Source organism: Ursus arctos, unplaced genomic scaffold, assembly GCF_023065955.2.
Source record: "Ursus arctos isolate Adak ecotype North America unplaced genomic scaffold, UrsArc2.0 scaffold_2, whole genome shotgun sequence".
Taxonomy (NCBI): domain Eukaryota; kingdom Metazoa; phylum Chordata; class Mammalia; order Carnivora; family Ursidae; genus Ursus; species Ursus arctos.
The window spans coordinates 5,664,793-5,677,110 of NW_026622874.1; the positions used below are offsets into that span (position 1 = coordinate 5,664,793).

A 12,318-nucleotide genomic window follows, 5' to 3' on the forward strand; every position below is an offset into this window, starting at 1 on the left:
ACCAAATTACAGCCAGCACGGCCTTTGAAGTACTGGTTTCTGGGTGATTCTGACAACACGCCTGGCTTCCACATTCCTGAACGACTGCTCACAGTGCTGCACGCCGTTCCCCAAGCATCACTCCTACCTAAGGAAGACGACTATCTAATTCCAGAGGCAGAACCCTGCTCTTTCTTCTATTACGTCTGCTTCTTTATTTCAAAGGAACCAATGAGGCTAACATTCATGTATTTTAAAAAGGAGAAATATAGGAAATTAGACAAAGAAAACAGTGGTTACAGGACTGAAATGCAACTGTTAATGGAAAGAATGTAAAATGCCAAACTGGTTAGGTATGTTTCATGGTTTTTTGATGATTTGGAGCTTTTAGTCTTTTTCTGAATAAGAATCCTCACGAAAAATATATGCTTAAATGACAGAATCTTCTCTAATAAATTGGCTGTGGTAACTACTCTTAATTAGGAAATGCTGAGTAGCCACACTCAAATTATCGAATAAAGATGTAACCGTTAGGTCAAGGCAAACAGGCAAACGTTACAACTAAAATAATAATGCTGGTAACAAATTCTGTCACTTTACTTAAAAATTCCATGCATTTCATCTTTCTATTGCGTGATGAATTCTGTCCTGATAAAGTGAGGACTTCTTACAAAAGTAACTTCTAAGAGGTTTTGGAAGGTTCTGGAAGGTACCTTGCTAGACGCTCACACTTCTGTCGACGACTGGTGTAGTAGTTCTGAATTACAGGGTAGTTGTAGTACAACCTGGACAACTGCACAGGATCATCTAGAGTTTTTTAAGAGTCGGGGAAAAAGTCAGTAATATTTCCAAAATATCCCAACAATACCTAAGGCTATCCACATTAATATTTTACTATAATTGCATGATGTTTAGTCTGCAGGCTTCCTAAATTTAAGTAATAAATACACATCCCTTTATTAACAGATACACAAATGAAAAAACAAGAGTCCCTCGTGACAGTCGGTAAAAACAAGGTTGCTGGCTTAGAACTCTGGGAAAAGCTCTTCCAGAAATGATTCTACTCCCTTCATTTCAAATGATAATTTGAAAGCAAGCAGTATTCACTATTTAAGTAAAAATCAAAGAGAACAACAAGAGAGTAGGATCAACAGCAAGTAAGCAGAAACAGAAGTTTGACAGAATCTAATGTGTGCCCGGGAAATGCAGGAAGTTAGAGGCCTTAGAAGCATTCTACACAAACAGAGCAAAAGTCAAATTCTCTAATTCTTGGTATTGGCATAATCAGATGAAAATAGGAATTCAACTGATGGCAAATGATCTTGGCTAATAGGCATATCAAAAGAACTCTTAAGGAGAAAAAGATCAGCAAATGAGATTATAAAACCCACAGCTGAATGGATCTAAATTATAGCTGATGATATCGTTGAACCCCTTTTCAGAAGCCATGTTTTGTTAAATATTCTTTCCTTTTACGTCATTCGGCCCCATATGTGTGCATGGAACACCCGTGCATCGGGCATGGGGAGGGCACTCGAGATACACAGTGAGAAAGAACGTAAGACTAGAACAAGATGTGAGAGGGGTGGTGGAAGAAAGGAAATCTGACAATGAGAAGCACCAAATGACACCAATTGAAGAATGTTTGCATTAATATGTACAGAGGAGTCGACGTTTTACCTAAGCCCTCCGGTAAGAGCCCCGAATGGCAGAACCAGAGCACCACCTGCGTGTACTGGCAGATGAGCCGGGTAACCAGGCACTTTTTGTGCAGGTCCAGGAGGCCTGTGAAGATGAAACACCAGCTGTGCAACGTTCCATTTATCAAGCACACGCAAACACTCAACACCTGCACAGTCCTCAAAATCCAATTGTCTGGTGACTTTTAATAGCGTATGTGTATTTTTAAACACACTTAGCCTACAGATAACCTCCAAAATGCTACAATAAGTAACTAAGTAGGTATTTTAGGTAAATAGGCTTCCACCCTCACAGACATTTCCATTTCCCTAGTTTCAGAAGTCAAATGTAGACATTAACACACACTAGTACAGTAATATATGAATGCAGGTTGTTCAAACCGGGCCTGTATAAGTGAAACTGGCTATTTTGTTCAAATGGCAAAATGGAGACAAACATTTACAATGACTTCTGTGAATAAAAACTTACATTATGATTTAAGAATCTGAAACTACTGGAAGTACGTACACTACCTTAACAGCAAGTTTAACCCGCAAATCTCCCAAGCTTGTTTAAGCATGGGCTCATGGCCCGTCTAAATAACATCCTGTACTTTCCATTTAAAAAATAACAGTAGGGGCGCCTGGGTGGCACAGCGGTTGGGCGTCTGCCTTCGGCTCAGGGCGTGATCCCGGCGTTCCGGGGTCGAGTCCCACATCAGGCTCCTCTGCTATGAGCCTGCTTCTTCCTCTCCCACTCCCCCTGCTTGTGTTCCCTCTCTCGCTGGCTGTCTCTATCTCTGTCAAATAAATAAATAAAATCTTCAAAAAAAAAAAAAAAAAAAAAACAGTAAAAAAGGCCTCTCGGCACTTTGCACAATGACGCATCTAAGACATGGAGGTTTATTCTTTCTTGAAGTAAAACTTAAATAAAAACTCATTCACGTAAGACAAAGAGCATACCTCTCTCCGTGATCTCTTGGGCCTCTGTGGTAAAACAGTTCAAGACGGAGTTAAGGTTGCTGAGGAGCAAGTGGCACTGCTGCAGAGCCTGTGTGGTCTGTGGGTCGATGAAACGACACGAACCATCAAATAATGGTGTACCTTTCCGGGAGAAAATTCTAGATTAGTTCTGACACAATAAATCTGAATTCATTAAAATCATAAATGCAAGAGTTCTCAAACTCCTATTAGCTACAGAATGAGACTATAAATTATGAGATTTACAAAAACAAGGTTCAAATGGCAAATAACCTCAAGAAACCCAGAAGGGACAAATACAAATTCCTAGTTTTTTAAGATCCAGAACAAGGTAAGCGAAGTGAGCAGAGGAAGGGGGTATAGAGTTAACTTCAGACTGAATGAGTTCTATTCATTAAATGCTTCTCCCTCAAATAAATCTTTCATACTAGAGCTTTCATGTGCCATGTTGTTTTGTTAGTAGTTTGTAAGAGCACTCTTTCCACCTCCAGTCTTCAAAAGTGAGACATTAAAATGAAGACTCAGATAAAGACTTACTGTAAAAACTGCAAGCCTGTTACAATTCAGTGTAGACTTGGTTGTCCTTTCATTTTAAACTCAACAATGACTTTACAAATTCATTTTGGGGGGAAAAATGGGTATTTTAGTTGCTACTGGTTACATCTTTTAGGTAAGATTTAATCACATTAATATTTAATGGATAACTGGAAACCAGAAAACATATCTTGATTAGAAATCCTTCCTCAAATCAAATGATTTGCTTTACTTCCAATACATTTAAAATACTACGCTTTGTATTTTAATTACATTTAGGTTTTTTAAAAAGTCCATTAATCAGTAATGAAACTGAAGGCAGCAATCATGGGTGAGTTACCAGGCTCAAACCTGAAGTACCACATTATCTTGAAGTGTAACAAAGGCATACAATTTATGAACTGATCTCAATTTTTTTTTCTCTTACGTGAATTACATAACCAGTCCTGAAAATATTTTCCATTCAAAAAAATACATTTTTTCGCCCTGACTCTGAATTATCAGGTGTTTGTTTCCGACTTCCACTGTACTAAGTGGTTACTTAAATATTTAAAATTATTTCATGTTTGTAAGTTTCCTAAGTGTGGCCTAAAAATGCTATAGAGCCCCATGTCCATAGTAGATTCTCTAAGGATAACTTATTTAAAAAGTCCATTTATTCATTCATCATTGACACAATGATAGAAATAACAAAAATATATACTTCTAAATAAACTTAAATTTTACTTTCATGTACAGGGCAATCACATATTATGCCCTGAAACTTATTATTGCACATAATGGGTTTTTGATATTTATAGGACACCTCATAACTCAAAGTGGACGACAGAGGAATAAGACTGTCAAGAAGAAAAATGACTTTGAATGACTGATAATGACATGTTAGTAAAAGACAGAGGTGATGAGTTTTTGCCCTCCTCTTCAGCTTTTTCATAGTCATAAATATTTTAAGTAGAAAATGAGTAAGTAGGGGAGCTTCTGAGGTCAACTGACATTCTCCCCTGACTCCACCATTAGCAAACTTCATAAATTAATCTCTTAAGATCAACGGTACGGTGTAACTCTTAAACTTGGTAGACAGATTAACAATCTATTGCGAAATCTTGCTCAAAAAATAATTTTGTCAGGGCGCCTGACCGGCTCAGTGGTGGAGCCTGGGACTCTTGATCTTGAGGTTATGAGTTTGAGCCCCACGCTGGGAACAGAAATTACTTAAAAATAAAATCTTTAAAAACAAACAAAAATAATACTAATTTTGCCACCCCAAAACTAAAAGAAATGGTTTTCTTCTGAAACTTCTTTAAAGAGTTTACAACTTCAGGGATGCCTGGTGGCTCAGTCGGTGAAGCGTCTGCCTTCAGCTCAGGTCATGATCCCAGGGTCCTGGGATCGAGCCCCATGTGGGGCTCCCTGCTAAGCGGGGAGCCTGCTTCTCCCTCTGCCTCTGCCTGCCGCTCCCCCTGCTTGTGCTCTCTCTCTCTCTCTCAAATAAACAAATAAAATATTAAAAAAAAAAAAGTTTACAACTTCAAAACAATCAAAAATGATTGTCATGTCCTTAAAACATAAACCGAGGTTAATTTTTTAACATAATACTTACACAGTCTGTCGAATTCCTCTTTTGTAAAAACTACTTTATTCCATGTCCATTCGAGAACAAAGCGCAGGTTAGCTGCAGAATTTGGTTGTTCTTATTTGTAAATATCAATGAAAAAAAAAAACAATTATTAATTACAAACAAAAAATTAGTAACTTCAGTGGGGAAGCCTGACAGAGAGACTAGGATGATCAAGTGAGCAATGTGCACATCAACACCAACGGAGAAGAACTGGGACCACAGCCTTCCCGCGAACACAGCAAGGAGCGCGTAACTTTATGCAGTGCTGCTGTGACACCTGGGAAACCTGAATCTAATCACGAGAAAAGGTTAACACACACACACTGGCAGGCTGTGTGTGCAAAATGACAGGCTTATCATCTTTAAAAATGCCAATTTCTTAAAGATAAAAGCCTAGGAATTAAATGAGGTTAAGAAGATTAAAAGGACATAAAAACTAAACACAAAGCATATCCTGGATTACATTCTGGAATCCCTATCCCTATAAATGCTTCCAAGGACATTATAGGCATGATGAATAAGATTCCAATAAGGTCAAAGATCAGATAATAGCATGTATCAATGTTTTTCTGATTTTTATAAGTACAAAGTAGTTTTGTAATGAATGTTCTTGTTCTTGGAAATAATACTGAAATACAAGTAAAGAAACATTGATGTCCTCAACTTATTCTCAAATGACTCAACAAAAATAATGTGGATGTGGAGTGTGTTTTTAAAGAGGAGGATACGTAACAACTGGGATGAATCCCAGAAAATTTTGCGTAAGAGTCAATCCCAAAGGCTACATACTGTGTAACTTCATTTCTGAACGTTTTTGAAATGACAAAATTACAGACGTAGAGAACAGACTGGTGGCTCCTGGGGTTAGGGGTAGGGGGAGGTAGGTGTGGCTATAAAAAGGACAACATGGGGGTCCTGACTGATACACTGTACCAGAGGCTTATCAGATCTTGGGGGGGGGGGTGTGATAAAAGGGTACACAGGATCTCTCCACACAATGTCTTAAAACAGCAATGTGAATCTACAATTATCACAAAATAAAGTTTAAACCCCTCAAACGGATTAATCATTTAAAAAATTTTAAATACAAAAGAAATTTTTTATTTGTTAAAAACCGTAATCTTACCTTCCTTTGTCCACTTTTTGATACATCCAGTCAAAAGTCCCAGGCAACTTGTGTGGATCGCTGCTGACAATATAGCTTCTAACTGTTCCTCCTGAACCACACGTTAAAAAAGGAGGAAAAAGAGTAAGAAATGAAGATATAGGATATCTGACCACAGACTCAGAGATAGTAAGTTCTAGAAGAATACAAACATTTAGGGGCGCCTCGGTGGCTTAACCAGTTAAGCGTCCAACTATTGATTCTGAATCAGGTCATGATCTCAGGGTCCTGGGATAGAGCCCCACATGGGGCTCCCTGCTCAGCGGGGAGTCTGCTTGAGGATTCGTTCTCCCTATGCCCCTCTCCCCACACGCACTCTAAAATAAATAAATCTTAAAAAAAAAAAAATACAAACATTTAAAGGGTTAAAAAATCATGACTCACTAGGTGGCTATGAACACAAAGACAGACCGTAACAAGCATTGGTGGCAATGTGGAGTAACTGGAATCCTCACACACTGATGATGGGAATGTAAAATGGTAGCCACTTTGGGAAACTTAAACACTAAGTTACCTCATGACTCAGCAACTCCACACCAAAACCATATATGGAACAACATTATTCATAATAGCCCCAAACTGGAAACGAGCCAAATGCCCATCAACGAAAGAATGGATAAGTGAACCGTGCTACGCTCCCGACACAGACATTATCACAGACATTATACGGGACAAGGGACTGACGCATGAACCGCAGTTGCATCTAAGTAACAAGAAGTCTATGAAGACACAAAGCAGAGGAGTAGTTATCAAAAGTCGGGGGCTAGGGGGAGAATATGGGGGTTTCGTGGGGTGATAAAAATGTTCTCAAACTGAACGTGGGGATTGATGCACAATTCCATGGATTTATTAAAAACCACTGAATTATACACTGTAAGCCGGTGACTGTAAGATACAGCTGTGTCTTAGTACGTCTGTTACTTAAAATCATTATAAATCACACTGAATATCAAAGAAATCTATGAATTTCATTCATCAGAGTGGCATACTTTTTTTTAAAAGAATCGAATGAAAAAACAGATGAGTCAAACAGGAATAAAGGGGCCATAATATGATAAAGGCTCCCCCAAAATGAAGAAAATGGAGACTCAGTAGAGCAATTTACATTAAAATTAGAGACAAAACAAGAACGCTGGTACCACTGTCTTTCCAGTTAGTAGAGGTTCTACCAAATGCTGTGAGAAGATAAACAAAAACGGAAAAAAGAAAAAAGAAGCCCGTATTTGCTGATGACTATACACTTTGAAAATCTAAGAGATTCTGATTTCGTTAAGTAGATATTAAGTGAATATACAAAAAACCAATTGAATTTTTATGTACTAGCAATAACCATCCAGAATTGAATATAGGAAAAATGTTCTACTCACAAAGAGCAAAACTATGGAACACTTAGGGATAAGAACAGAAAGACATCCGTAAGAAAAGAACCATAAGCTCTTGCTGATAGAAAAACCAACCCTGAATAAATGGGAATATATACCATTTAGTCTTGGATGGGATGATGATAAAAATATCAATTCTCTCCAAAATTAATATATGAATATAACAAATTTCCATAAAGAGTTCCAATGGGGGTGCTGGATAAAATTATAATTAATACAAAGAATAAATAACTATTGAGAATTATAGGAAAAAAGAGCCACATTAGCAAATATTAAAGCAATTATGTATATTAGAGTGGCACAGAAATACATCAGATTAATGGGAAGAAATTAAATCCCAGAGAAAGATACCCAGTACACATAGACATAGGAAATCAAATAAACGTGCTATCTCAGTAGCAAGAGAAAAGGATATTCTGTGTTCTATTTTATAAGTGGTGTAGCACAGCTGGACTCATCATCATCGGGAGAAAGAAAATCAACCTTTACCTGATGTGATACACAAAGACGAACTGAAGCCTTAAACGTTAACGAAACATTTAAGTGTTAGACTTTTTAAGCCAGAGCTATAAAATACATCTGACTACAAAAATATTAATTTGTATGTAGCAAAAGATACCATAACACAAATCAAGAGGAAAACAGTAGGGGGACGATCTAGAAGACTTAGAACAAAAAGGGTAAATATATGTACCATAGAGAATTTCCATCGACAACCCAGTAAAAAAAGGGTAACACCTATAAATAGGTAATTAACAGAGTAGTGACCAGTCAATTAAATATGAAATTGCATCTGTATCATCCTTTTCATGTATACGAAGGAGGGATATATAAAGAGACAGATGAAAGAAAAGTATACATGAAGTCCATGCACCATGTATACAAATGATTACAACGTGGACACTGATAGTATCCCCACCCAGGTTTAGATGGAGAATACTTGGCAGTAACCTGGAAGCTATGTCTGCTCCAACCTGATCAAAGCAAATCCCAGCCCCCGCTCCCATCTCCCATGGCAACCATGCAACCATGACCCCTCTCCTGCCTCCTGAAGTCATCATCTTCTTGCTTTTCTTTTAGGTCTACATGTGCATTACTAAGGAATATAGTTTAATTTGGGCCTATTCTAGGAATGGAGTTAAAAGGAAAAAAAAAAAGGTAGATGAAGAATGGTCAAAAAAATGCCAATAGTTACATGCCTCTATACACTTTAGCCAATTTTCTAAATTCAAATTATTCGTGTATTATTTATGTGATTGGAAAAAACCCAAAACGGGTTGGAATACCCGGTTTAATCACAGAAAACACTAAATGCTGTTTTATTCACATGGCTGAATTACAGGTAATTTTTTCTTGTTTCACATTTTTAAGATACTATTGCTTTAGCTAAATTTGACAGTATGTAATTAGAAAAAAATAATCTGTATTAAGTTCCCTAAAGTGAGAAAGTTAAACGAACAGAGCACCTGGAGCGCCCGGAGCGCCCAAGTTCCTGAGGACGATGAGCAGTGAGTTCTCTGCCGTCAGGAAGGGCAGGGCCACGGGAGCCAAAGTTCCCTGAGGTCTTTCTATGGACCCAATCAAGAGCTGCAGAAAGCCATCTTGAATCTGGTGCTTTTTCTCCTGTCTTCTTGAGGCAGGGGAATGGACACCATAAAACAGAATACTATGAACAAAAGACTGATCAAAGGTGTCCTCTGAACACATATGGTTGGAAATCAACAGCCCATAGTTGGACGATGCTGTTTTATCAAACATAACTCTCAACAGCGTTCTTGGGCCATTAGACAGAAGAGATCTCTTCAGCACAACGTGTTAGCAATTCTTCCATAACTCTCACCAGGTAGATGGGTTAAAAAGACCGTATTACTCACAATGAACAAAAGAAACCCCATAAACTGCTTTAGCCTTTTCTGAACAAAAGGAAATTCTTGTTACCTGTGGATAAAGATGGAACATCACGCACAGCCATTTACTTGCTGCCTCCGTATCATCACCAGACCCCAGTGAATGATCGTAAAGAGCAGAGAAAGGTATCAATCAACGAGGGCAAAGAAAAGAGAAGACATCATGGTAAGACAGCTCAACAAAATCCGTGTACAGCAGTCATGAGGAAAGGTGACGGACTCAGCAGTGTGAGGGAAACCGCGTCCGTAGGTCCTCACAGGGGGGAGCTACAGATAAGAATGGAGTTGGGTTAGCTCTCTGAGCCCTCAGGCTAAATCCTTGGAGACACCAAGTACAGAGGAAAAGTGGGGGGCAAGAGTGGTCAGACCCGGGGCTGAAAATAGGCAACCGGTGGGCGCTTAAGTCTGTGGAACAGCCAGTCGTAACCCCCCCCCCCCCCGTGACCCCACAGCAAAGAACCACAGATGCCTGCCTCACAGATCTTTGGAAAAATGGAACGGCCCCAAACAAAGTATGGTTCTTCTCCCCTGAAATGATGCACGTCCCATCTACTATCCTCAAGAAAAGGATGCCTCCGCATGGACTATACCCACACAAAAAAAGAGTATCATCTGTTACTGACCTACGAACAGATGACCAAGGGCCGCCACACACGTTAGGAGAGCCACTGGCACCAAAGAGACTAAAGGAAGAAAACGGACTGCAGAGGAAACAGAGCTAATGCACAGAACCAAGTAAGACTGTGACCACACACGGACAGGGGCTAGTTCATCCATAAAACAGATACTATGAACAAAAGACGGATCAAAGAAAAAGTACTCAGAGAAATCTTAAATGAGAGTCAAAGTTTTAAAAAGCTAACAGGAAGACAGGGAGAGAATGAAGAAATCTCCCCCAAAACAGAACCAGAGGCAAAGGCAACAAACTGCTGGGCAACAAAGGTAATCTAACAGAAGGTCACAGCCTCCGTCTAAAGGGGCTTCACAAAGAGCAAAAACAAACTGAGAAGAAAAAACTAAGCTTGTGTGAGACTAGGCAGGTTTTGTTTTGTTTAAAAAGGCCACTTGGAAACTCCAGGAAAAAAACAAGCTACATAATAATATTAACTTCAATCATGATCACGACATGACCATGTGGTAAATATTTACACAGGTACAAAAATATAAAAGAGGGGTAAGGAGTGGGGGAGACTCCCAATGAAAATACTATCGAATATTTCTCTTCACTTCATGAAATTAAGTATTAAAATCCAACCCTAAGTGTTAAACCAACAGTGGCAATATTTATATTCCAACGGATGTTTAAAAGGCTCTTTTTCCAGCAAATCATAATGTTACACATCTGTAATTTTTAAAATAACTTCATTCAAACACTACTTGGGGAGAGTTAACATTTTCTCTTCCTTCATGGGAAAATGGAGCTTCCTTTATTCCAGCATGTTTTACTAACAAATAATGACTTAAAATAAATGTGAATTATGAGCTATCCGCAGGCAACACTGTTTATTGGTAAAATGTCTCCTGGTAGGTAGAATGTACTGGGACCAGGAAAACTGTGAATGGATTATAAACCACCACTAGGAAGTTAAGACTTTGGCTTCCACGAGTGAGTCTGACTTCTAGAACGGCCTTGTTTTGCAGGAACCTGGAATCTTCTCCCAGGCTCTCAGAAGAAACCGGTTTCTATAAAGCAGTGGTTCTCAAAACACTGCATCAGAATCACAGCAAGGGCTTTTTTTTTTTTTAAGACTTATTTATTTGAGAGACAGAGTGTGGACACAAACACAGGGGCAGAGGGAGAGGGAGAAGCAGACTACCTGCGGAGTAGGGAGCCCGATGTAGGGCTCGATCCCAGGACCCTGAGATCATGACCGGAGCCGAAATCAAGAGTCAGATGCTTAACCAACTGTGCCACCCAGGCGCCCCCACATCAAAGGCTTATTAAAACACTAAGTGCTGAGCTCTACTCCTAGAATTTCTGATTCAACAGCCCAGTGAGAAAAACCAAGAACAAGTTCCCAGTGACACCCATGCCACTGATCACATACTTTTGTTCTAGATCATGAGATCCACCTAAGTCAAGATTCACGAGATCTCATTCTCTTGCACCTATGCAGTTCTCACAGGGGCTGGAAAATGGCCCCTGGCCTGTGATAGCAACTTGTACTCATGAAACGCCTGAGGTCGCCATGATGTGCCTCCTGTCCTAGATTCTTCTCTGCAGCTAAGTGAATCTGGTGCCAAGTTATGGCCTACTGAGCCCTGGGTGTATGTATTTTAAGCCAAACCCAAGACCATAGCTACTGATCATGCAGAGTGAGCATTATACTACTGAATCTACTTTTGCAGAAATTATCTAGTAGACTTTTATTATAATAGGAAGCTAATAATATGATTCAAAAGAAACAACAGCATTAGAAATCATCTCACCTGACTTAAACTGGAAGGGTGAGTATCAGTAAGTCTTGGTGACAGAAGGCCAGCCATAAGACATCGATTATAGCCATCAGGTATGAATTCACTGAGAGATGCTCCTGATTTCTTTAAAAACCTCAAAGTCTGTAAAGATCGATGAATAAACATCAATACACGATTTCAAATAATCAAATTTAAGAATAATTAATAAACTCATCACCCTACTTTATACTCGATATCTTGAATAAAGCTAAAAGACACTGAATAGAAATTGTAAGACTCCATTTTCACACTTCTTACAAGGAAAAGTGTTTATAGGTTCTTAAGCTAAACCAATGCTTGCTAGTTATAAATAATATTACTGATAAGGGTACTTTGGGTGGTTTCTTGTTTTTATGACGGGTAACCCTGTTACCCCTCTCCAACACTGACAGACTTGGTGACAGATCTTAACACACACACACACACCCCTGCAGCTTATACCTCCTTATCTAATGTAAGACAGATCTAATATGAAGTACAAATATGGCACTCAGGCACATCTAGCCAATTATCAATTTTGAAATCTGCCATTTTGTGGTTTCCTGGAAAAGTCTTTTTCAACATATAGTCATCGCCTGCTGTGTGCCAGGCACTGTGCTAGGCACCTTTTTTGCAT

At 39.0% G+C, this 12,318-nt stretch overlaps 1 protein-coding gene across 9 annotated transcripts in view; it reads right to left on the bottom strand.

Moving 5' to 3' along the window:
- AHCTF1 (AT-hook containing transcription factor 1) overlaps positions 1 to 12,318 on the bottom strand; it is a 79,017-nt gene that overhangs the window by 32,972 nt on the left and 33,727 nt on the right. For all 9 annotated transcript variants that reach the window (XM_044387990.3, XM_048225256.2, XM_048225254.2 and 6 more), the window contains 6 exons: positions 11,676 to 11,804; positions 5,918 to 6,008; positions 4,774 to 4,863; positions 2,622 to 2,762; positions 1,660 to 1,764; positions 693 to 786 (listed from right to left, as the gene is read on the bottom strand). In XM_044387990.3, coding sequence (XP_044243925.2) covers positions 693 to 786; positions 1,660 to 1,764; positions 2,622 to 2,762; positions 4,774 to 4,863; positions 5,918 to 6,008; positions 11,676 to 11,804 — 650 coding nt within the window. The remainder of the gene's footprint in view (positions 1 to 692; positions 787 to 1,659; positions 1,765 to 2,621; positions 2,763 to 4,773; positions 4,864 to 5,917; positions 6,009 to 11,675; positions 11,805 to 12,318) is intronic.